General features: G+C 37.6%; 2 protein-coding genes across 5 annotated transcripts; one reads left to right on the forward strand and one right to left on the reverse strand.

The window, feature by feature from the left end:
* Window positions 1–955: 955 nt before the first annotated feature.
* Window positions 956–10,693, reverse strand: LOC126785160 (myosin-11). Of its 4 annotated transcripts, XM_050510769.1 has the most exons (30): window positions 10,400–10,667; window positions 9,965–10,093; window positions 9,389–9,535; window positions 9,133–9,278; window positions 8,886–9,042; window positions 8,634–8,692; window positions 8,137–8,296; window positions 7,905–8,054; window positions 7,655–7,791; window positions 7,410–7,556; window positions 7,205–7,306; window positions 6,810–6,867; window positions 6,626–6,727; window positions 6,186–6,223; window positions 5,795–5,921; window positions 5,528–5,698; window positions 5,080–5,211; window positions 4,893–5,002; window positions 4,716–4,776; window positions 4,201–4,378; window positions 3,720–3,919; window positions 3,530–3,598; window positions 3,332–3,406; window positions 2,938–3,000; window positions 2,746–2,808; window positions 2,415–2,612; window positions 2,202–2,341; window positions 1,532–1,785; window positions 1,153–1,178; window positions 956–1,076 (listed from the first exon to the last, which is right to left on the reverse strand). In XM_050510769.1, exons 1-30 carry the CDS (start codon window positions 10,400–10,402, stop codon window positions 1,062–1,064), a joined length of 3,417 nt encoding a protein of 1,138 aa, XP_050366726.1. In that variant the 5' UTR covers window positions 10,403–10,667; the 3' UTR covers window positions 956–1,061. The 4 variants fall into 4 exon arrangements, with proteins under 4 accessions (XP_050366726.1, XP_050366724.1, XP_050366725.1 ...); XM_050510767.1 differs by having other exon boundaries at window positions 1,063–1,178; window positions 10,400–10,666; XM_050510768.1 differs by having other exon boundaries at window positions 1,063–1,178; window positions 2,947–3,000; window positions 10,400–10,665.
* A 3,832-nt stretch (window positions 10,694–14,525) lies between these two features.
* LOC126785172 (F-box/kelch-repeat protein OR23) lies at window positions 14,526–17,520 on the forward strand. Its single transcript, XM_050510785.1, is given in 4 exon segments — window positions 14,526–14,718; window positions 14,721–15,345; window positions 15,348–15,477; window positions 17,098–17,520. Coding segments are annotated over 4 exon segments (1,212 nt in total). The 5' UTR covers window positions 14,526–14,532; the 3' UTR covers window positions 17,369–17,520.
* Window positions 17,521–27,089: the final 9,569 nt, after the last annotated feature.

Below are 27,089 nucleotides of genomic sequence, written 5' to 3' on the forward strand. Positions count from 1 at the left end.
GTTGGGTCAAGATCACTAGGTCAGTTCATGTTCTTCCATTATTATATTGATATCAAACGAAAAATATATATGATGTAAATAAATTATAGTGAAGCCAAACCCTTGTGTAACACAAGAACTTTTTTTTGGTGTAAAATATATATTGTAAAATTTTGTTCGAAAGAAATGAAAGAGAACAACTATAAATTTTCTAATTATTATGACTTATTTTTAATAAAGCTTGTAATATAACTTTTTCTTTGGAGAAAATAATTACGAGTTGCTTGTCTCTTTCAAAATAACTAGACTCATACCCCCGTGCGATACACGTGTTAATTCATCGCATATATTTATTGTGTAAAGATGAAAAAAAACAGATTTTATTTGTTGTTACATGTTCTATTTTGTTTTTATAAGTCTTATCCGTTTTGATTTTTTTAACACAATCATTTTGTGTAATTGTGTTTAATAAAAAATGTATTTTAAGTAAAATATAATTTGGCAATTTTTGAAAGGTTCCCACATTATAGTAATAGAGATATGAAGCTGGTATCTTTTTATTAATTACAAGCCATTAGATTTAGTGTTAATTCAAAAATATAGCTCTTCAATTTTCAAAGCAGCCAATGGCTACAAACCATGTCTGTAAAAGCATGCCCACTAAAAGATAAAAAGGTTGGGTCACGCTGGAAGCCTAAGTTAGTTTGGAGAGACATGGGTCAGCAACTTGACCTGGGTCATGGATTTTTGGCCCTTGGGTCATTTACTGTTGGCTTGACCCAACACCAGTGGAAGGTCAATACAAGACGATACATGGACAAAGTTCTACTCAGGAAGGTCAAAATGAAAAATTCTCTGACCTGGGTCAGAAAATGACGTGGTGTCATGGCAAAAGAAGTCCCGGTGAACTTGCTCTAAGTACTACACAACTCTCTACATCTGACCCTTTACTGACACTACCCGACTAATTTGACCTACAGCTTCCTGAGTAGAACTTTGTCCATGTATCGTCTTGTATTGAAGCGTACGGTGAAGATGTGTTCAAGTCTGGTGTTGTATATACAATGCCAAAAGTATGATGTCTACGAAACCCGTGACTAAGAAAGCAAGAAAGAAAAGTTATTAGTGCAAGCTCCATCAGAAGAAGTCATCAAAAGCCCCTTCCTTCCTCACCTTTTCATTGTTCTGACTTTCATTTCCTGCAAAATGTATCATCAAGAGGGAAAGAAAACATAAAAAAATAAAACTGAAACTTCAAAACAAAAACCATTATAGTCCAAGTTGTAACGAGAAAAAAGATGTGCAGGGAAGCTTCTGAATGATGATCTCTTTGGGAAACTCAAAAGAATCAGGCTGATTATGAGCTTTTATAGCATAAATTTAGTAGAATGTAACTCTACAAAAAGTGGGAACAGGATGATCTAGATTGTCCTCAATACAAATAATTTGGTACAATCACTTGCACATTACCAAACTCAAGTCAAAAACTTAAAAAAGCGTTCTGATTTATGAGGTGCATATGGCCAGAAAATCAGAACACAGCTAAACTAACCTGAAACTTCTTCAGCAGAAATGTCCTGAACTACAAGTGGGACAGAATCGGGGCCTGGCGAAGATAAGTCGGTTGAAGTTGAAACTGGAGCTGGGAAAGTAAAATCTGAGTCAGTGGATGAACATTCAGAGTTACTGGAAATGCTATCAACTCCTTGATGTCTAACAAGAGGCCCAAAAGCTGAACTCGATTTTGATGCAGTACACAATATTGTTTTGAGCTCCGAAACTTGGTTTGACATGCAAAATATCATCCTGAAACACACTAAATCATATTTAGTATTAGTCATGATTTATAAGCAGCATTACAAACATAACCATAACGATCATTATTCCATAAATGCTGAAATTTGGAGCATTGGAAGAAATGTTTACATCACCAGAAATCTCTCTCTCTCTCTCTCTCTCTCTCTCTCTCTCTCTCTCTCTCTCTCCTAACATATTTTTTATAATCCTATCAATGGGGAGAAACAAAAAAAGCATTTAAGAATTGATCATTGCTTTCCATTTGCAAGTCATATCAAAGATTCCAAGTTTGTCGGGGAACACAACCAAGCCTCTTTCAATCAATGCAAAGCATATTTAGCTCTATGTATTACATATACGAGTTGTAAAGGGAAAACTGAAAGCTGATACACAAATAATATATAAAGAACATTAACTAGTACTACCTGTTCAAAGAGTCCTGAAGTTGATGTACTATTCTCTCAGTTTCCTCTAATTTTTTATGTCCTTGCTCGCTTGATACCCGAGCTTCTAGGTATTTCCTTTCAAACTCATTGGCTCTCTTTTTTTCTGCTTGCAACATGACCTAAGTGAGAGAAAAAAAAATTCATCAGTCATAAGATGCTATATTTCTGAAGCTGTAGGTTAAAAATGGATACCTTTAAATTTTCAACTTCTGCAGTAAGAATCTCAATTTCATCAGCTTCTTGATCTGGACCTGGTACTTTTTTGGTCGTAATGCATGTTTCATCAATTTCTAATTCTGCAGCCCGACTCTCAACCAATACACTTTTTTCATCAACTTCCATGGAGGACTCCAACTCTGTTAACTCTTCTCCTTCTGCTTCTTGGCCATTCTGAACAAAAGAATCTAAATTATGCAGTGAAAGACTTCCTAGCAGTTGGTGGACGACATATCATGCCTTTTCAATGTTTATGAGTTCAATCTGACATTCATAGAAAACAACTGTTCATTAACTTTTTACCTACCTTATTTTTCACAGGGGACTCCAACTCTGTTGCCTCTTCTATATTCACTTCTTCCAAGTCAGTCTGCACAGATTATCTTTCAGTCAAAAGACTTGAGAGTTCTATGATACTAAATTATAGCATATGCTTCTTCGCGTTTAACAAGTGCAACCTGACAGTCAGATAATAATCTGTTTCATTGAAATGGCTTACTTTGGCTACCTTAGAGGGCTCTGACTTTGTTGATTCTAATTCATTTGTTTCTTCCAAGTCAGTCTGCAAAAAATATGGTAATCATTCAGTTATAAGAATTTAATTGCATTATCTACATGATGCTTCGGCTCTTTTAGAAAGTATAAGACTAGGCAGTTGGCTTACTTCCAATTGTTTACTAGTCTTTTAACAGTTAGGTTATTAAGAACTTCAAAAGTACGGAAAATTAGGTTTTTCGTAACGGTTGATGCTTCTGACAAGACGCTACTGCAAGGCTAGTATCAGTATTCAGTAGTATGTGTCAATGTTTTGTATAGTCATTCCATGAGGATGAGAAAATGGCACCAAGCTACACGATATAGGAGCATAGGATTATAGGAATTTAACTAATCACCTGAGTAATAACTGCTGCATTGGATTTAACTCTTTCTCTAAAGGCATCACGAGCAGCCATTGCCCTTAAAGCTGTCTATAAGATAATTGAAGAGAGCTCAATCATGAAATAGTCTCACAAGGCATCTACTTAATCCTTGTAGAACATGAATACTACAAAACTGATGTAATATAGCAACACATGCAGCAAGGTACCCACCTGAATGACAACTGCTGACTCAGTTTTAGATCTTAAATCATCACGAGCAGCCATGGCACGTAAACCTGACTGTAAGACAATAAGGGAGAACATTATGTAGAGCCTTTTCATGCAGGCATTTACAAAAGTTCTCTGAGAATGCGAAAAGCAACAAACAGTGCATTATAGAAACAAATGAAGGATTAATCACCTGAATAGTGACTGCCGCTGAACATTTTGATTTATACTCAACAGAAGCAACTTTTGCCCGTAGATGTGATTGCAATACGACTGAAGAGAAGATCATTCTAAGATAATCATTTCTTGCCAGGCGTGTTCGTGAGGTCTTCTGAATTTTAACTGCAGCAACCTCCTGTATCTTCAGCTTATATAACTTGCGAGCCAATTCACCTGGAATCCTAACAATTAAATTCCTTAAACTCTTTTCTCAACAAAAAAAAAACTTGAAATTGTATATATATAAAGTTGTATAGTCTATGTATGTGCGGTCAAATCTAAAGATATCTAGTAGACCCCATAAAAACACTAACTGCTAGAGTAAGCAAAACTACATAATTGAATCAAAGGTTTTGCACAAATCCATCGAAACATAGACATTTTCAGCCATGTTCAAGAATCACAAGAGGTACATCCTCCAATATAAAGACCTATTCTTCTTCTCATGTTCTTACCTCTACAAATTGATTGTATGCAAATAGAAGCTATCTGTGTACTAACAAACTTTTTACGAGTAACAAGAGTTCTGCCTCGTGTTTGAATCACTGTCGCTGAGTTTCCATGCATGAGTGTTATCCGTGCGTCAAGCACAGCCATCTGACCAACTCTCAAAAAAACCTTTGTTTTTCCTATCTGAAACAGAAAAGAAGAAAGAAAGAGAAACATCATTTTACGCTGATTGAATGTGTACACACAAACCATATATGCATTATGTACTGCAAATAAAGACATAATAGGTTATGATTTTCAGATTGATTCTTTTCATTAGGGCAGGCTATATAATTGAGTTCCTTCTCCCTTCTCTTCACTTTTATCAATTTATTCCATTGAGTCTGCATTACAGCTACCAAAGTGTACATGATTATCAATTTTTTTATGTAAGCACCATGGCAAAGATAATAATATCTGGAGCTGCAGAACTAATGTGCACGACAACTAGGGTGATTGACACATGACTGGTTCTTATTACCTGATAGCCTTCTAGCCCCATCTTCTCCAAAATCTTTTTACAGGCTTCATCCTCAGGACACCTAATAATGAAGTTCAGAATTGAAACACATCCCGAAAACCATGAAAACCACAACACCCAATTATATGAAAATAAAAATAAAAATATCGAAAAATGAAAGATTAAGGTGACACTCACTCCATTTTCAAGACCTCTGGTGCCAGGATACGAAAGCGTGTTAAGAATTCCGAAAAATTCCTGTAAGTAGGGAATCCAGCACATTTTATTCTGACTGCCTCTAAAACACCCTACAGAAATGACAAAGTATGAATGCCACCAATCTAAAATAAGTAACCTGCTCAAGTACGATTCTTATTATACTTACACCAGAACGCAGTTGCTGGATGACATTGACATTCTCAAATACTGCAGGTTTTCGGAGATTATTTGGCTTTATACATCTTATGTAGTGGGGCTCTGTAGAATTTAGAGTTTCCATCAACTGTTGCAGTTGTAGCTGCATAAGAAAGGTCAAATAATTAGCTAGGTTCACCTTTTCTGCAGCAATTCATCTCATGCAAGGGAATTAATTGATACTAGTGTATATTCCAATGGCATTCCAAAGAAAAAATGCAACATTATTAGTCTAATGGTTATTTCTGTTAGGTCATGGTTTCCTTGATCACTCAAGAATGATACACAATAAAAGTGAACAACTGGTCCACCGCAGACAAACCAATTGTAACCATAACTTTGGGTTAAGTTCCCACACATATATAACAATATTCTTTTCCTGACAACTCAATTGGGAACAGAACCAGAATGGAATTTACCCTAAAACGAGAACTGATAGAAGAGAACTTGGAAGATTTGGCTGCCTCCTCAGAAACCGAAGGGAAAAGACCCGCTACAAAGGAGCATTTTGAAGCAGTCAACAAATCTCGATGTTCAGGAACAACATAATCTTTATTTTTGTCTAAAAATTGATCAGATTGATATTGTACCTGAAGAATATGTCAAAGAAAAGAAGCAAGAAAAATTAAATTCCAAAAATATTAGGGACAATGAAATTAAGAGAAAAGGACAGGATTCGAGCTCACTTCTCCTGCGTAATGAACAATGGTGAAATCGGACCGGGTCAGCTTTGGCTTGATGAAGCGTTTGTTATCTTTAAACGTCTGATAAAGCTTTGTTGAAAATGTTTCATGAGTCGATTTTGGAAACATACTGTGAAGAGAAAAATTTATGAGAATCCTGATCTTAAATAAGAAACGAACCAAAGATTAGCAGCTCTCCAATTGTGCAAAAAGATTTAAAAAAAGTTCTACAATAACCTTTTATTCAAGGGCATATAATTTCTATTCAAAAAAAAAATTAGATCCTTTTAGATTTCACACAACATCAAATATATGAGGATACTACTTTGTGTGCATGTTTGTGTTGATGAAAGTGTTATAAGCTGCACCCTAGAATAAAGTGATGTTATCATACCAGGCTTCATCGAGCAGAGCAATTATCCCACCTTTTTTCTGTGCACAAACATATCATTTAGTAATGTATGGATAACAAATAATTCAGCATGATCATCAAATGTATGATTAATTCAAAATGAACGGACCAATAATACAGTAAACTAATTAGGAGGGGTGATTCTTTGTAACATTAAAAAAAACAAGCAGAATTTTATAATCTGATAGCATGGCTAAAAAAATACTTTAAGGCTATGCAACCAAGCGGATGAAGATTTTATAATCTGAAAGCATGGCTTAAAAAAAAACTTCTGGGCTATGCAACCAAACAGATGAAAACGATTAACGAAATGAAAGGAAAAAGGCACTGATTTAGAATAATGTCCTTAGAATAGTTTCTGATTTTGGCTACTTAAAGGCTACAATGCAACAGCGGAGAGATGCAGAGCCAGAGACATAAACCTGTTCAATGAGATCTAGGACATCTTTGTTATCAACAAATTCTATGTAGCTCCAGTCAATTTCCTCTTTGGTATATTCCTCTTGTTCCGACATGAAGACATGCTGAATGACATTATAACACTTCATAATCTACAATGAAAACACTGACTTACAACTCAAGTTTTTAGTATGACTAACCTCATACCTTGTTGAAATGTTGTTGCAGCTTCTCATTAGTATAATTAATACAAAACTGCTCAAAACTGCATTTATGAAATATAGGTCAGTTTTCAAAATGATAAAGTGGACTCTAACTCAATATAAATAGAAATTGTTTTTTCAAATTCATCATGGGGTGAATATAATTCCATTGATGGATGGATTTCCGAAGTACCTAAGTGCAAGTTGGAAGTTTAATGCGCATCATAGGTAATGTTAGATTTTGATATGCAAACCCATGTAAAATCGTATGTAGACACATATTTACATATAGATATCAGTATATCTATTGTATATATGTTTTCATTTATGTCACATGCATAACTGAAATCAAACACATCCATGTATCCACATATTTTGTATTGAAGCATTAAACAATACCTGTTTGTTTTGAAGCTTTCAAAACCATATATATCAAGAACCCCAATCAAACATTTTGAGCTAGGGTCTTGTCCAATTGAGACATTGATTTTATCCACCAACCTGTATATAAAGAACGGAAAAAAGAAAATAAACAACAATAATGACTGTTAACTGCTTCATTTTCACACCAAACATTCAAGAGAATGATTCATAAGCATCTGACCAGCTAAACAATAGAGAATATATTGTCTTAGCCAAGCCATCCCTGCTAACTGCTGCACCAAGTGGATCAAGACTTCTTTTGATAATTTCTTCTGGAGTAATCATTACACGCTTACAGAATGCATCTTCCAGTGCACGAGAATCACACCTAAAATATGAAATGTGGATAAACACCAAACTTTAGTCTGTTAGACAAATAAAAAAAAGTTTAAAATAGAAATCTAAAAGGAAAAGCTTGAGACACACATGAGAAGCTCTGCTGCCATTTGAAGATGAAAAAGGGATTGGTCATCTTTTATGACAGATGAATCATTGTCTTCTCCATTGGCAAAATCAATATTTCCAAGATGAAGAATTGCTGCCACAACTCTGAAAATAGCTTCCTGTATTGGGAAATTAGAGATAGAGGTTACTCCAAGGTATATACATACATTTATATATAAAGCTTAACTTCACACAATAAGCAGGTGCTTTTATTCAGATCAAAAGAGCATGCCTGTTCTTCTTTGCTTATTCCAATGACATCCATGGCTCTCCTAGTGGAGAGATAAAACTGAGCATCATCAATATCAGCCAATTCATAGCAATTTGATTGATTGAGATAGTGATATGATTGAGGATCCACCAACTTATATTTTTCCCGATCCTGATAAGTCACAAGGATTGTCAGCTCAAAAGTAGTGTGGAATATCAAAATATGCACTGAAGTACAATATTAAATGATTAACCTTCTCTGGAGCGGCACACAAGAGATAAAAACAATGATAGTTACGCTCAAAGTCAGATATTTGGCAAACACGAGATCTCTCTAATAGATAAGTTCTGATGGCCGCCCCTGATATTCTACCACGATTGTCAAATTGAATCTCTACGAACTTCCCAAAACGGCTGCAGCAGCGTATTCAAGATAACATCAGTGCGTACAGACTGACCTAGTTAGGACATTTCAATCTGTCTGGTAAAGAAGAGTTGAAATAGATTATGTTGTCTATTTTTTATTTTTTCTGAGAAAAAAAATTGTATTGTACATTGAATGTGCATTGTTTCAGTTAGGAAGGAATGACAAGACAAATCAACTAACGTCCTCTTCTTGGAATGTATCATAGTGAGCAGGCAAACCCATACATGATTTATATACTTCCATGTATCTAAGAGTGAAGAATGCATAGTAAATTTCAAAAATAGAGCACTAAGGAATTTCTCAAAGAACTTAAGAGTTTCTCACCTGGAATTGTTATTTTTAACAGTCTTGGCATTACCAAATGCTTCGAGAACTGGATTTGACTGCAACACGTTGATAAAAAAATGACTTTTAAGCGTGGTACAAGCTTAAAACAAAGAAACCAATATGAGATCATAATTCAACAGCATTTTCTTCAGTCATGGGAAGGGATAGTTATAGTGTGATTCAGACTTAGTTTTACTAAAAAGGGAGAACTACGAGGTACCCTGAGATAGTGCAAGCAAACTGACTTACTTCTAAAACTTGTTGTTCAACAGTCCGTCCTTCGGCTGCAGCATTGCCACCCAAGTAGGCAAGGTAGCGCATTAGCATTTTAGTTGTTTCAGTCTTACCAGCTCCACTTTCTCCGCTAACCAGAATAGAGTTGCTCTTTCCCTCATTAACCATTTCCCTGGTCAGAATTAATTTGATAAACTCATTTAAGTAACTCATCATCTTTTAAAAAGAAACAAAGGCAGGACACTAAAGAAACACAGATCACCTGTATGCAGCATCAGCTATTGCAAAAACATGAGGGCTGAGTTCTCCAAATGGCGTTTGATTGTACCGTTTCATCATAGAATCATCATATAGATGTGAGAGATTTCGGAATGGATTGACCGCAATGAGAATATTTCCACTGTATGTCTGCAAAATTATTGAAGTATTGTAATAAAAGACCAAGACCTGCAGTGGTTATCATTTCGACACCAAGGTATGCATAAATTGGGCAAAACTCAAGATGAGAGAAACCGTACATAGATTTCATCAATCTCATATCTGGTTGCCAAATTGTAGAGCACGCCAGGTTCATGCAAGTATGACAACTTAGTCATGTCATCAACTCCACCATCAGGAGTTTCTGTATCTTTTGGGTGTAATTTTGACACCTTTGCAGTAGTAACCTGAGGAGATATAAAAGTAGGTCATTTTTATAACAAGTAAACAGAAATATAGAATTAAATGGCATCGGAATGAAGCTGCTTATTAGCTGATATGTGACACACTGACACTAAAGCTAACCTAGTCCTTTTCTAGTCAAAAGGAAACTTATTGAGAAAAAAAAATCTATAGAAGATCAGCCAACGAAAAAGAGATAATGACGGTCTAGTTACTACCAAAATATTGAAATACAAAACAAGAATGGTGCATAATAGTTCTTTCGAAGATTCTCATAGTACTAATCTAACTATCTCTTACTTTGTTTCCCTTATGAAAATTAAACATGTACAAAGCAGTGAAGACGCCAACAGGTTCACACCCCAAAACCCCCTTTGAAACAGACAAGAAAACAACAGATTATCACAAAACCAAAGTAATAATAAGTGCACTACCTTATTCTCATCGCTAAGTTGAATCTCAGCTTCCTCTCCATTAATCTTCACTACTTCTCCATCAGTCCAAATTAATTCCGCGTTCTCCACCCACACATGAGACCCAACAACAATGGTCACTGGCTTGCTCTGCAGCAGCAGTTGAAATTTTCATTACATTAGCACATTAGACAACCATTCAAATCCCTTCTATATAAGTAAAAGGACCTGACATCTGGTTTCCACATTACATTACATTTCTTCAAGCTCATGTGATCTCATTATTTACTCTAGAGATTCCCAAGTCAAAACCATTCAATTTTAAATTTTCAGAACATCAAATGCTTTCTAGAATGGAATACACAAGCAGCATTGTAATATACTTCATATGTTTTTTCTTATCAAAGTCACATGCATAAAAGAACATGTAACAATAGAGTTGGGGAATTGACGTACCATTGTGATCGATTCAGACCCAGAAACGTAGAGGGCGTGGTGTATATGGATCGCAATCCATTTAGATTTGGGTCGGATGTGTGATCATGGAGGAGGATGAAGATTTAGAGTGGGAATTGAAACAAGGAGACGTTGCAGAAGTTGAGTCGTTTGGTTGATTAATGTTGTTGTTGTTGTTGGTTGATGGGGTGTTGATGATGTGGTCGTGTCTCTTGGTTTGTGGGAGTGGCGGTCTTCGAACGTCCCGGAGTTTCGCCATTCTTGTGGTTATCTCTCACTTTCTTCGCGCCTTACTCTCACTCACTGGAGAAGTCGTCTTTGTAATTACACTCTTGGATTCACGTACTTCTGACACATGGGTTAATTAAAGGGTTGCTAAGCTAAAATCATAATGATATATATATATATATATATATATATATATATATATATATATATATATATATATATATATAGTCCGTATTCAGAGTGAAGTTTCAATTTTGGCACACTTTTTGGCCAAATTTTTTCATCATAAGCAATTCAATATTTAGATATGTTATTCAAGATCATCTATCCAAAATTTCATCCAATTCGGACATCGTTAAGGTATTGAAATTAGATTAAATCAATGAATGAATTAAAACTGTTCAATGTGAACCGTTCGTGTAAATCTCAATTTTGAAAGCTCAAATCATTGTCAAATTGGATGAAATTTTGTAGAGATGATCTTGAATAGTATACCTAAATATTGAATCGCTTATGCTGAAAATATTTGACCGAAAAGTGTGCCAAAATTGGAACTTCACTCTGAAATTTCAGAGTGAAGCTTCACTCTGGATAGGGACTATATATATATATATATATATATATATTCTCCACAACTTCACTCTAAAATTAAATAGTGAAGTTCTAATTTTAGAACATTTTTCGGTAAAATGTTTTCACCATAAGTAATTAAATATTTAGGTATACGGTCATCGTTAAGGTATTGAAATTAGATTAAATCAATGAATGAATTAAAACTGTTCAACATGAACCGTTCGTGTAAATCTGAATTTCAAAAGCTCAAACCATTGTCGAATTAGATAAACTTTGTAGAGATGATCTTGAATAACATACCTAAATATTGAATCACTTATGGTGAAAATATTTGACCGAAAAGTGTGTTAAAATTGAAACTTCACTCTGTAATTTCAAAGTGAAGTTTCACTCTGGATAGGAACTGTATATATATACACTGTCCCTCCCCAGAGTGAAGCTTCACTCTGAAATTACAGAGTGGAGTTCCAATTTTAACACACTTTACAGTTAAATTTTTTTAGCATAAATGATTCAATATTAATGTATGCTTTTAAAGATCATCTCTACAAAGTTTCATCCAATTTGACATTGGTTTGAGCTTTCAAAGTTGAGATTTACACGAACGGTTCACGTTGAACAGTTTTAATTCATTCATTGATTTAATCTAATTTCAATACCTTAACGATGTCCGAATTAGATGAAATTTTGTAGAGATGATCTTGAATAGCATACCTAAATATTAAATCGCTTATGGTGAAAATTATAATTGACCGAAAAGTGTGTCAAAATTGAAACTTCACTATGTAATTTCATATTGAAACTTCAATCTAAATAGGGACTGTATATATATATAGGAGAATTTTCAGGTGCGGACGTCTGTAACTTAAGCGGACGTCTGTACCTTACGTAAGGTACGGATTCGCCAATTCCGGCGACGGTAAGCTGCAACGGCGGGACGAACCACGACAGCTGCACTCCCTACCTTTCGGCGGTCATGTCTGTGCTGGTCGGAGCTCCATCGGCGACCCACGGCGGCCGAAATCGCGAAATCGCCAGAATCTGCCCAGAAACTTGATTTTTGCAGATTTCGACCGACATGGGTCGCCGATCGAGCTCCGGTCGGTATAGACGGGATTGCCGGGAGGTGGGTAGTGCGGCTGTGCTAGTTCACCGCGCCGTTACAACCTGCCATCGCCGAAATCGGGATGTCCGCACGGTGTTGACGTCCACACCTGAAACGACAAGTATATATATATAGTCTCATTCGAGAGCGGAGCTCCGTTTTAAAATTAAAGTGCAGAGTTTCTTATTTGACTCACTTTTTCACATCTCCGTCATTTAGTTGTTAGGTATGTATGCCTAGATCATCAATACAAAGTTTCACCCAATTTAGTGATCGTTAAGGTATCGAAACACTATTAAATCTATGAACCAACCGAATTTGTCCAACCACAACCGTTATTGTAAATTACAATTGTGAAAACTTAAACGGTCACCAAATTGGGTGAAATTTTGTATGGATGATCTAGACATACATACTTAACTACTTAATGGTGGAGATGTGAAAAAGTGACAAAACAATTAGTCAAACAAAAGAACTCTGCACTTTAATTTCAAAATGAGACTCCGCTCTGGAGGAGACTATATATATAATGTATATATATATATATATAACATTGTACATATTTCTAAGAAATAAATAAATGAAAAGGAGTATGAGTGCGCCGTCAAACCCTCTAGGGTTTCTTGGATGCTGCTTCACATCTTTGGCCGGCAAACTTGGATGTCCAAGTCTTAGTCAAGTAGAGGAACCCTACGGTGGTGAAGTGATCTATCATCTTCATGTTTTGGCAATCGACGAGTCTTTCTTCGCCTTTCTTCTCCTCATTTTGTTGGAGGACTTGGGTTAGCGGCGGTGGGGGATAAGTCTCCATCTTATGTCATGGTGGCACCTTTGGCGGGAATTTGGGTTTTCCCCTCCCCTTATCAGGCATGGGACGTTGGTGAGGACAATCTCCAATCCTCACGTTTCAAAATCATGTGTCAGATCGGCAAGTGTGGGTAAAGCTGAGGGTATTGGTTGTTCGAGATTGAATTGTATTTCAGCATTGTGACTAGAGAGAAGATGTTGTTGGCGATGATGCGCACAGTACCTAGGTTCAGCCGATCTATGGTGTGGGTGCCCTTTACTCTGGGTGTCCTTAGCATGTGGACCTGGGCTCGGGCTTGGTGTAGAGTTCTTACTTGGGCTTTGTTTGTTGCTAAGTTGGATGGTAAGATGGTTGTTCCTTTGGTAGTGGCACCAGCCAATTTGACGGCACATGAGGGTGCCCCCGGCGATGCTGTTTTTGCGGTCCCTATAAAAGGGGACCCCTTAGGAGTTACCTCGAACCACTCTAAATATCAAACATGGTAACTAAAATTAGAGAAGTATTGGAAAACCCTCACATCTAATAGTATGTTTAACAGCTTATTTAAAACCCAAATAATCTATATTATAAAAGAAAAATATTAATTTTTAGCTCTAATAGCTCCTCTAAACCGTCTTCTATAATAGAGAAAGTGAGAACATAGAAAAATAAAATCTCTAAATTTGTAGAATTTTTAATATCTATATAAAATTAGTGTAGAATTTTTATAAACTAACACAAGTGGTAATATCACTTGTAGTCTTATAAATTGTGAAAAAATGACATCACATCTCTATTAATTAAGACAATTTGTTATACGTAATCATCAAACTCTATATTCCTATAATGTCCTTGATTTATAAAATTGCCAACATAGGATATTTATGTAGACAAAGGATAAGAATGTAAAAAGATAACAAATGAATATCACTTTCTCCTATAAACTCTTTCATTCAAAATAAAATATAGGATACACAATTAATATTAGTTGAGTGGTAAATAAATTGGTTTATGAGGTAAACATGAGGTTTATTTTTTATGAGAACACGTCATTCCGTATGCGCTTTGGCGCGTACAAGAAGGTTATGATCATATTATCTATATTATAACAAAGTAAACTCACTTTGATAAATAAAAAAGTTGTGAAAAGACATGAGAACCCTTCAATTAAACATACGCTTATAGTTACAAGTTACGTTTAGACATTTGACAAAATGATCGATTAAACATAAACAACAACAAATATTACCCTTCAGCTGATGCGGATCAAAGTTGAAAAAAAAGGAAACCTTTTAGTATACTTTCGTGTATTAATCACATCTGTTTAATCAACCGCCAAATCCACGTGTCAGAAAACTGTAGCCTCAGGACACAGTAAAGAAGAAGAAGAAGAAGAAGAAGAAGACAACTCGGTAGTTCTCCTCTGACAGAGACAGAGCCATGACCCAACAACCTTCCTCTCCCTCTTCTTCTTCTCCGCCTCTAATCCCGGGCCTCCCAAACGACGTCGCATCAATCATCCTCTCCTCCCTCCCCTTCTCCCACCACGCCCGCCTCAAGCCGGTGAGCAAATCCTGGCGCCTCTTCCTCTCCTCCAAAACCCTCTTCTCCTCCCGCCAATCCCACCCCGCCGCCTCTCCCACCTCCTCTGCATCTTCCCCGACGACCCCTCCGTCGCCTCCCCCTTCCTCTTCGACCCCCTCCACCTCGCCTGGTCCCCCCTCCCCCTTATGCCCTGCCACCCCCAGCTCTACGGCCGCTGCTACTTCTCCTCCCTCTCCCTCGGCCCCCAGCTCTATGCCCTCGGCGGCTCCCTCTTCGACGCCCGCTCCTTCCCCATCGACCGCCCCATCCCCTCCTCCTCCGTCTTCCGCTTCGACTTCGCCTCCGCCGCGTGGGAGCCATGCGCGCCGATGCTCTCCCCGCGGGGGAGCTTCGCCTGCGCTAGTGTTCCGGACTCCGACCAGATCGTCGTCGCCGGAGGGGGATCCAGGCACGCCGTGTTCGGCGCCGGCGGGAGCAGGATGAGCATGGTGGAGAGGTACGACGTGTGCAAAGACGAGTGGGCGGCCATGGAGGGGCTGCCGAGCTTTCGGGCCGGCTGCGTGGGGTTCATTGCCGGCGAGGAGGATGAGAGGGAGTTTTGGGTGATGGGAGGGTATGGGGAGGCGAGGACTATATCGGAGGTGGTGCCGGTGGACGAGTATTATCGGAATGTGGCGGTGATGGAAATGGAGAGTGGTGGTGGTGGTGGTGGTGGAGGGAGACTGGTGATATGTGGGAAGGAGGGGAGAGGATGAGGCTTGGGAAGATTGTGGTGGTTGAGACTGAGGCTGATCCGGCGCAGCCTGGTGTGTTCATGCTTGATGGGAATGACATATTCAGGTCACTTTGCTCAACTCTAGCTGGTATTTATTTGCTATTTGATTTCGATGAAGTTCGGTTTGGTGTGTAGTGTGTACAGTTTCTTTTTGTTGAAATGTGTGGTTTAGTAGATAGAAAATACTTGCTGCAGATTGTTGGCGCTGTCATGGATGATAAATGAGAGATGTTACTGAGAATTATGCCACAGACATTGTGTTCGATCATTGCGGTAAACAATTGAGTATATTGGATTTGAAATGTTGCTGCGAGTAGGTTGAAGGCAGTGTAAGCAATCTGTGCTATCACAATAAAAACTAGATTACAAAAAAAAGGGAAACCAGGACGACATTCTCTGTATATGGAGCATTGGGAAAGTAGCTAGTACTCGGAACGTAGATTGAACGACTATTACCTATCCTGCACCCATGATTCAATTATTTCTACAGTATGTAAAACTTGTGAATGAGAGAAGGATATATGAATGCAAGACATAGAGATGTTGTTTAGAGCTTAATGTGCTAGTATTAGCTCTTGATGGTTGGGTAGAATGTCTAAGCTTATTGAATATCTCAGGTATACATAGCGTGAAGGGTGGGAAACAATGCTGTAATTTTTCTGATTCCACTGAATCCTATTATGCTCATCTTTATAATATGCCCTCACATGCTTCATCTGTTGTCTGATATTAAGATGACCAAACTTATATCAGTTGATTAATGCGAACAAAATATTTCTCCATTGTGTCATTGAGATGTTATGTAATGATTAAAATTGATAGCCCTGCCAATTTAGAGTAATGAGAGGTCGGTCATCTCCATGGTACTTATAGATCTGATGTTTAGTTTCTCCTCGTCTAGTCTGGTTCTAGTTCTTAATTTTACATGTAGGAATATCTATCTATTCTTTTGGGTTTGTAGAATTGAGAAAGGGGACAGACACATGGCTTAGGGACTATTCTACAGGTTGTGGTTTTACAACTATACTGGCGGGAATATCTTGCTTGCTATTATTTATTGTTATATCACACAAGAGATGAAAGATGCTGCATAGTTCAGGGGACAATTTGTAACTAGCATCTTTCACCTCTACATGCAGGATTAACTTGCTTATCATTATTTCTAGTAATATAAAGAGAAAGGTTCTAGTTATGTCACATGACATGAGAGGTGAAAGATGAGGCATAGTTCAGGGGGCAATTTGTACTTGCATCTTTCACCTCTACATGCAGGATTATCTAGCTTATCATTTTATCCAGTAAAACGAAAAAGGTGAATTCTGCATAATTTAGGGGACAACATAGTGTCATGACTCATGAGCTTGCTTTCATGCATAGTTACTGATGTACTGTGGTTGGTAGTATGTCATGTAGCACCTGTTCATTTGTATTTTGTCCCTTCAAGTCTTGCCTTCCTATTTGAGTGTTTGATGCTATTCTCACCTTTGAGGACGTCATTCACTCATATATGATAATAAACTTGGGGACCTAGTTTGCCATGCAGCCATTTTAGGAATTAGTCTTCTGCATTGGGTGTTTGAATGAATATATTGAAAGATTGTTGTTGGCTTAGATCTTTAGATAAAAGTTTTCTCAGACACTTGAAAACATCACTGTAAATATTCTATCTTCTTACTGCACTGCAGATATGACCTGGCATCAAATAACTGGAGTTTGGAGTCGCATATACCAAGGAAGCCTCCTTGCAACTCATCATTCGCGTTTGTTGTATTGGACGGAGAGTTGTATGTTATAACTTTCTGGAAGTCTGCTGAGCGATTGGACAAGAGGGCCGGAAGGCTTTTCATCCAAATCTACGATCCTCAGCAGAAGACTTGGAGATCTCTCGTGACCAAGTTACCTTTCCGTTATCACTTGGATTTCAACGCAGCAGTTATGAGCACTGTTCGCTTGTGAACTGCAACTCTAATTGTTTGTACCTGTGTGAATGTGACCGATAATACCAATTGATGTGCAGATTGTTGTGTACTGATTCACTCGTTCGTCATTGCTACTAGCATATTTGTAATTGTGCAGCATAGTGGAGTCATTGGAGTGTACATGTTAAATAGATGATGGATGTCAGATTCAGAGTTTTATATATCAATATAGGAAATTTACATATCCACCCTGCATTTATCATTTTTTGCATTTTTTTTTCAGTTATGTATTTATCAGAGGAACAACATGATTTTGCAGCAGGAATAGCAATGACGTCGAACATTTCAAAAAGGAAGAAGATAACAAAATCCAAAGAACAAGAAAACATGAAAAATCCAGAAAACATGGGTATTCTGGACCTTGTTCTTTCAAGCGCACATCGCTCCACAAACATGGTTGAATCCACAGATGGGATTCTCTGGTTTCATCAAACCCGGTTTTGAAAAATTTGTTAAAGCCTCGCTCGATTGTGCCATCCTCCATATGAAAAATTCCAATATCAAAGTCGACATATGAGAAGACTAGTTTGTTGTTCATGAAATATATGCAATTGGCCTTGCATAGAAACCTCAACACAGAAGGAGCTGCTTTTACTCAAGAAGACAAATTTTTTAGGGCAAAATATAAAAAGGTACAATCTCCCAATTTATATTAGAAAAATGTCACTACTTGTGAATTAATTATAAAAAAAAGTCATCACATTTAAGTGGAAATTAGAAAAATGTCAACAATATTAAAAAAAAGTCACTTTTAAAATATTTTCTGGACTGTTTTGTAATTTCTCACTATTTTTCTTCTTTTTTTCATTCTTTTTTCTAATTTGGCCATAATTTTTCCGTCCGGCGATAGATTTTGACGAAATTGCTACCGTTAGAAAGATCTTGCTCCCCTCTTTCATTTGATATACTACCCAATCCGAATCAACCAACCGTACAAGGCGCACCAACCATCGCAAATGGTTGCTGCCATCGATGGCGGTGCTCAAAACAATTCTAGCGAAATTGAAGCTCAATGTTCCCTAATTCTAGCTATTCTCTTCCATTTGAGCATACTTATACCAATCTCATTTGAATTTTAACAAAATTTCGCATATTTCCACATTTCCTCTCGGCATGTCATACATGCTGTCACAACCACTATCACATACACGGTCACATTACCTCTTACACTAACTATCACACCTACTGTCATAACCGCTATCATACCCACCGTCACAAAAGCTGTCACACTATCTATTTACATTAATTGTCACACCCACTATCACAACCTCTGTCACACTATATGTCACAACCACTATCACACTACATATTACACTAATTGTCACACCCACTGTCACACATACTATCACAACCACTGTCACACACATTGCCCCTGCCCCTGTCACACTACCTATCACAACTCCTGTCACAACTCCTATCACAACTTCTATCTCACTACCACTCACACCCCCTTGTCACAACTCATGTCACACTACCTGTCACAACCTCTGTCACAACCTCTGTTACAACTCCTATCACACTACTTTTCAGATCCACCATCTCACCTCCTCTTTAGCCTCTCGTTTCCAACCCTCCCACGCTTTCCAGATCCATGAGTTCAGAGACTCAGACGCCTCAACCTCACTGTCACTGGATTCACACTCAAAATCATTCCAAGATCGATTCAAGCTCCTCCTTGATCCCTGTACAACTTTGACATTGAGAAAGTTCGAACCATAATCATGGACGGTAAGAAAAAGAAGAAGAAGAAGAAGAAGAAGAAGCGAGGTGATCTCTTAATCTCCAAGCCGGCAAGCCCGCCTACAAGAAGGCCTACATCACGCTCCGGTCACCGCTCTCAGTGAACCTGATGATGTAACTGATCGGGGTCGTGGAGAGGAAAAGAAGGTGGCGCTGAGGAAGAAGGGCTAGAAGAGCAGCATGATGGATTTGAGAGAGAGAGAGAGAGAGAGAGAGAGAGAGAGAGAGAGAGAGTTCTTGCCGTCACCGATCGGAGGCATACGGCGGTTTTGTCATCGAATAAGTGATTAGGCATGCGTGTTTTGTCAGAATCGGGATTGGGAACGAAACTCTACTAGTGGCATGTTTTGTAATTTTTATGAAAAACAGGGGTAACAGTTTAAGAAATTTAATTAGGCGATTTGTTTATAATTTTGAAATCTTGTTTGATTGTTTTCTAATTTCAAGTGTTAAAAGTGACTATTTTATAAGAAGCCCAATTTTTACCTATGAGTTGGACTGTGAATTGCCATTACCAAATGAGACCTTGAAAACCTCTGTATTGAATGTGCTAATTTTTAACATATGACATTGAAACGGGTACAAAATTAGCCAAATTTGTACTAATAGACATTTTTTGTATTAAATAAACAAAAAACTTGTTGTCATGTGTAATAACCCTAATTTTTCAAACAACATTTGAGTTTGATTTGAATTCCATAAAATTGTGAAATTTAATTAGAATGAGTGTGAGTGGTTGCGACGTTATGAAACGAGAAACAGGAACGTTCTCAGAACGTTTAATTCGAAAAACGTTATGTTTCCGAACGAATTTATCGACTTTTATTCCGTCACTCGGTTGCGAAAACTTTCTTCACGAAAGTTGTAGAGCTCGTCGATACGAGTTCGTGAGTATGTGACGCGTTCAAATCGGACGTCGTACGTAAAAGTTATTAACGACGGAAGTTAGTTTCCGATTTTAGAGGGGGGTATAAAAGGAAACTTTGTGAAGTAGGGTTTCCATTTTCAGAAACCCACTTCCTTCATTCACCCCGCGCCTCCTTTCTCTCCCTCTCACCCGATTCTTCCTCTCCCCTCTCGGCTTCACCATCGATCTCCCATCTCAGGGAGACGTGGTCCTCACCGCCGGCCTAGGAGGCACCGCACCACCCCCCGCAGGCAACCCCAAGCTCCACCAACATCTCCAAGTTTCTGCTTTTCTCACCGCCGCACCTAAGCTCGTCTCCGGTGGTTTTCGAGCTCAAATCGAGGTGAGGATAGCCTAGGTTGGTTGTTGTTGAATTATTGTGTGGATTTGTGATGTTTTGGTGGAGATCGGAGGTTGGAGATGATGGGGAGGTACCACCGCCTTTGGCGGCGGCGTGAACAGTGTTTCCGGAAGGGTAATTTTGTAATTTATTTACGTACGGTAAATGTAAATGTAAATTTTATTTATGTACGGTAAAGGTAAATGTAAATTTTATTTACGTACGGTAAATGTAAATTTTATTTACGTACGGTAACTATAAATATAAATTACTTTTAGTAAAGGTAAAAAGTAATTTTAGAAGGGTAATTCGGTAATTTTTATTTACTGAGACAGTACGTACATTTGAATAGTATTTATACGTACAGAAATACGTAAACAGTATATACTCGTACAGAGATACGTATTGGATGTGTATTTGTACAGTAATACACAAATAGTAAATACGTGAACAGTGAATAGTGAATAGTAACAGTAAATTCGTAAAACCGAAAATTCTGAACAGTAACCGATTATTACTGTTTCGCCATTTAAAGGTTTACGAAACATTTCTAAATTCTTTTCTTATCTTTTCAAGGTGATCGATAAATCAAGGAAATGAATTATCTTCGGAAATTGTGGAATTACGCTCGAGTCGATAAGGTGAGTAAAATCTCACATATTTATGAATCCACCCTTGCGGTGATTTCAAGATTTTTGCAAGAGATTAAATATTGAAATACGACATGTATACGATATAGTGGATTACATATATATTGTATAAATGGTAATAAGTACATATATATATATATAGTTTGCTATATTATATACTGTTAGGAATTCATTTGAAATTAGTCATTTCGATGACGAGCATGTGAATTAGTTGGTACATGACTTTAATATGAAGTTTGTTAAACGTTTTGTCTTCGGACGTGTTTATAAATTATGACGTGTATAGGATATAGTGGAGTATATATGTATTGTAATAATGGTAAATAAATACATATATATAGTTTGCTATATAATATACTGTTATGATTTTATCGTGATGATGTCATATTGATGACAAGATTTTATCGAGCATGTGATTTTGATTTGTACAATATGATGTGAGATTATTGTACGTGATTTAACATGGAGATTGTTAAAATGTGATTTGTCTTTGGACCTGATGTTTGGTACAATATGATGTGAGATTATTGTATGTGTTTGGCAAGTCGGAACTTAGCCTTTGGCCGGGCGAAAGTTACGATACAGTTAGAGCTCTAGTCTGTCAGCCTGAGTCCTGCATGTGAGGTAACGGGTGGTTATCTGCTCATGAGCACTCATATTGTTTTGATATTGGGTAGCGGGTGGTTGCCCAATATCGGCGGTGTAAACGAGAGGGGTAACAGATGTGTACCAGCGTTCTTGGTACCCGTAATATAAATGCATTTGGGTAACCAGAAGGGTTACTTAATTTCTCATGAGCGTTTTATTTCATATTTATTTGGGACGACCAGATGGGCCGTCCATTGACTCATGAGTGCATTTATATTTGTTTGATTTCTGGATTTTCGTATATATTGATATGCGAGTTATATATTTTCATTTTACTCATACGAGCTGTAAAGCTTACCGAGTTTGTGTTTACAATCCCGGTGCACCAATTCAATGGTGTAGGGGATACTTCCGCAGGTGCAGATTAGTGGTGGTTGAGGGACGACTCCGGAGACCTCGAAGTCGTTCGTATCCTGCTTGTGGTGAGGTTTCTAGTGTGGATTTGTGTGTGTGAGAATTTGAGTGGAGTTATATGTGAGTTTTGTGAGAGTTTGTGAGGATTATTACCATTCCATCTTATGTAATGTTGAATTATAAATTTGGGTTGTAATAATTGGTTTTTCTGAGTTGTATTGAGAACTCAGTAATGATCCGCTGTGCATTTTAAATGATTTCGATTTCATTGAAATTGTTTAGTGTTTAACGACTTTGAAATTTTGAGTTTTTTTTTTAGCTTGAAATTTTAGGGTCGTTCCATCATGTATGTTCGAACATACATGAAGGACAAGTACTGCATGTAAAATTTCTTTTAAAAACATGCCAATTCAGTCCCAGCCAGTTTCACCAGCCAATAAAACTAAGGTGTAGCTGTGTCCGAGCATTTTAGTGTTTTACTGTGTGGTACAAAATGCAAATTCAGTCAAATTAAGTTCACCAGTACGTACAATAAGTCTCTTAATGGAAAATGATAAATCATAGCAGCCCAGCAACCACACCAAATGGGAATTACATAAAAGAAAAAACCACCAAACAAGTAAAAGGCGCGCATTCAATAGCTTTTAGACTCGTTCTCACCAAAAAGATGACACAAGTATATGTAGTTCTTCTGTAATTAACAAGAATCATAAACAATACTGTTCATATTTGTATACAAATTAATATGTGAATATCATGAACGATATTCTTTACAACTTAATGAAAAAAAATTAGCGGCGTGACCGCGTGATCGAACTAGCTAGCTAGCTAGTTGTAACCATGTTGACCTATTGAGGAAGGAAACTTGAGCATTTGAGCTCAGGGATCAATTACCGATCGGATTTCCCCCAGAGGGCGGCGGAGGACCTTTCTGCAATCTTTGGCGGATTATTAGAGGAAGGTAGCTGCCCTGGTTAGAAACATAGCGCACTCCTCTGCCCCCGGTATTGAGTGGCTGGACTTTAGTCCTTTCTGCAGTTTGCTTGATAACCATAGGGAAATGAGGAGGATTAACAACGTCGCTCTTTTGCTGGATATCTTTGTTTAACACTCTGCACGCCTCATTTGAGGTCATGTTCAGAAGCACGACCACCAATATAGCCATCAACACCATTTGCATGAACAACTTCATTTCGTTTTTTCTTTCTCTTGGACAAGGAAATTTAAAACTTTACTGTTTAAACTTTAAACCCTTTGGCTTTGTTTTTATGCTTCTCTGTATGCAAGTAATGATGCACGATAAAATGAATGAATTAAGAGATGAGGTGTTAGAGGAGTACTAGAGGCAGTGTTTTTATATGCATCAATAAGATGCATTGGTCGTATATATGACTTGAAATTTCCAATATATGTACGTGTAGCTCTATTCGTTGCTTTGACTATTGACGATTTTGTTAAAATGGTCAGAATTATCGAATGAGTCGCATGTACCGCAAGAAACTAGGATCGATGTATCTTGAGCTTGAAGATCACGTACTTCGCCGTTATATTTATTTCATTTCATTTCCTTTAATATGACTAATAACCATTTGTCCATGTTTTGCCTAGAATCATGCATGAGAGCATGAGACTTGCTATATATCCTGCTTTCTTTTCCGTCTAAGTTCAACCTAATTAAATAGATATTTTTTGCATTTTAGTTACGACAGTATAAATGTAGCCAGAACTTGTCTCTCTTTTAGTGTATATATGTAGGTATAGCCGTGTATGATATTGTCCATCTAGCCCATGCTGAGTTTTATTTTCTTTCCACAAATTTGTTGCAACTCGATCGGGTTTAGACTTTAGAGCTTTGGTATTGTTATGGCTAGCTCAAGATCTTGAACGTTGAATGTCTTAACGTGTTTGGTGGTTGCTAACCTTGTACACGACAAGAGCGCTTATATTTCTTTGACAAAAAGAATGTTCACGTACTTTTATTCATTGACATTACTGATGAAACACATTATATATCTTGGCGATGACCGAACAAACTAAATTAAGTCGATCTGGAGTTCGTTTTAACTTGTGAAAATGGAAGGCTTACGTACTCTTTTACCTTAAATTACCAATGATTGAGGTTTACCCAGCTCTAATATGAAAACAAATGAAATAACTATTGCAACTATATATTGCATGGAATCCTTATATGTGAATGGGTCGTCTAGTTAATGTTCCCTTGTATCGATTTAAAATGGGAGGCAGCTCTGGGAGTCATATAGGGCAAAACCCGAAAGACCAATAAGTCAAAGGACCAAATTTGTGTGTGTATATATATATAACTTCTCAGTTGCGGACGTCCGCACCGTTCGTATGGTGCGGATTCAGTGATTCTGACCACCGACGACGCGCAACGACGGCACCAACTAGCACAACTGCACTCTTCTCCTCCCAGCGCTCATGTCTGTGCCAGCCGGAGCTGCAGCGCCGGCCTATGGCGGCCGAAATCTCAAATTTTCCGCACAGTGCCCAGAAATTTGAAATTTCAAGATTCCGGCCGGCCCACGCTGACGTTGCAGCTCTGGCCGGCACATACATGAGCTCCAGGAGGAGGGGAGTGCGGCTGTGCTGGCCGGCGCCATCGTTGCGCGTTGCCTGTGGTCGGAATCGTTGAATCCGTACCATGCGGACGGTGCGAACGTCCGCAACTGAGAAGCTATATATATATATATATATCTATATCTATCCAAGGTCGTTCTTCTAGATATGCATGGTCAAACAACCTTCTGCTCGAGTATCTTAAGTTTTTAATGCATTGGTCTATCAATATATGTTTTTCGTATATTAGTAATTAGAGTACGTGTAATTTCTTCTGCCCGAAATGCATGCAATCGTAGAAATGTGATTGCCCTAGCTGCACAACTAGCTACGTGTGCATTGCTATTCAATTGATGAACACAACCGTTGTATGTTAACGCTGCCAGAATTCTCAGTCTACATTTTTTGGGACAGAAGTTTTCTTTATTCTTAATCTAAGACGTTTTCCATACTCCTAAACCCTTACTACATTCTACAATAGTTGAATATAGACCATGTTTAGAGTACGAAATAAGTTGAAATACTTGCATTTATATATGTTGTTGATAATAATGTACGTACTCATGCACTTTGTTCTTCATATATATAACAAAACCGTATTCATCGTTTTAGATAAATTATACGTACGAACCCTCCCGTATTCAGATATCCATCCTAGCTAGCTACTACGTACACTACTAGCACAATTTCATCGATCAATATGGATTCTCGGAGTGTTTTCATCGCAGTTACAGCAGTGTTCTTGCTATTTTCCATGACCGTGCAACTTTCTGAGGCCGTCAGGGTGTTGCTTTCTGGGGAAGAAAGCCTCACCATGAACAACCTTTTCGTTTTAATGGGGTCGAAGCAGCAGGGTCCCGTCCCTCCCAATAGAGGTAATCCGCCCACCAATCTCCCTGGTCCTAGGAGTACTCCTCAGAGTCGTGCCGCATCAACGTTCGACGAAAGAAACTTTGCAGGCCACATTACAATGCGGCCTTCAAGTCTCCGGTACTGATTAGCGTGGCCAATCGTGTATAAGTTGGATCAAAATAAAAATATAGTATCAACAGAAGTTCTGATCTAGATATAAAAATAAATATTGTAATACATTTTTGTTGTTGTACTCTTATTTTACATAGAGATCGATATATTTGAATAAGAAGAATAAAACGTTAATTGATCGATTTGAAATAGCTGATAGACATGTACCTGCTTATTATTATGCACATCTTGATTAAGTAATACGTGTACATGGGATGGTCGTATGATTAGATTAGGTTTTCTTTACTACGCCTCGGCAAATATGATAGTGTTGATAAACACCAATTTTGAACACGTCTGCACATTTTGCCATACTTTTATGATTGATTAACTATGAGGTCCGTTAATCGAGTAATTATTATGTGTATCTGGAACATCATGTGGCAATGTCATGTAGTGTACTCAGCCAATCATATTAGTCTGATTTGGTAGACATGCACGCGGTAAAAGAGAAAAAAATTATTTAAATATGAGTAATCAATTAGAAACAATCACAGTAAAAAATGGATCAATAATATTAAAAAAATACGTCACGTAGACTATATACTGGATAAATATAATAATTTTCTCCGTCAGTACTCAATAGTATCACTCTGCCCAAAAATAAAGGGGTCAAGTATCTTGTCAAATGTTGTAAAGTTTCCGATCGCGAGCTTAAAAGATCTCATTTCATGCATCGATTAATTCTATTGATCCGTAATTAGGAATTACATGCATGCAAGATATGGATATGATATTCGTACGTAGATAGCATGACCGAATTAAAAACTGAAGTATAAGGAGAAAAATAAATTTATTTAATATTTATCACTGTTTAACACCTATTAATCTTGTCCAAACAACGAATTCAAGAAAAGACTCATTCTGCGCGAACTATGAACTTCAATGTTTGGTAGTACCCTTATTACCGCCAGAAGGGACAGGACCTTTATGCAATCTTTGGCGGATAATTGAGGGAATGAAGATCCCTCCGTCCGAAACATAGTGCAGTCCATTCTCAGTTGATGAAGGGATAAAAGTTGCCCCCTATTATGACCAGAACTAGGCGATTGGACTAGAGTCTTCCCCACTGTTTGGTTAATAACCAGAGGGAACTGGTAAAACTCAACTGTAGCTCCCTTCTCAGAATATCCTTGTATGGAGAGAGTTGAGGGGTTTTCATATGCATCATACGAGTTTGAATTGTATTACACGATGACGTAGTCTTGAATATTTCAAGTACTTGGGCAGCTATTCGCTATTTTGACTGTCATCATCGATTTTGGTAAAACGTGAAACTTTGAATTCCTTGGCAAGATGTTTCAAATTCCATGTATTTTGAAAATCACGCGCCCTGTAGTTGTTTAAAATTCATAAACTCTAACTTGTTTTTCTTCGAACAACAGCATTGATTTCTTTCATGGAATTAGTCATGCATGAGAAATTTGTAATTTATAGGACAAAGCAGAACCTCGAAAAG

Source organism: Argentina anserina, chromosome 2, assembly GCF_933775445.1.
Source record: "Argentina anserina chromosome 2, drPotAnse1.1, whole genome shotgun sequence".
Classification (NCBI taxonomy): Eukaryota; Viridiplantae; Streptophyta; class Magnoliopsida; order Rosales; family Rosaceae; genus Argentina; species Argentina anserina.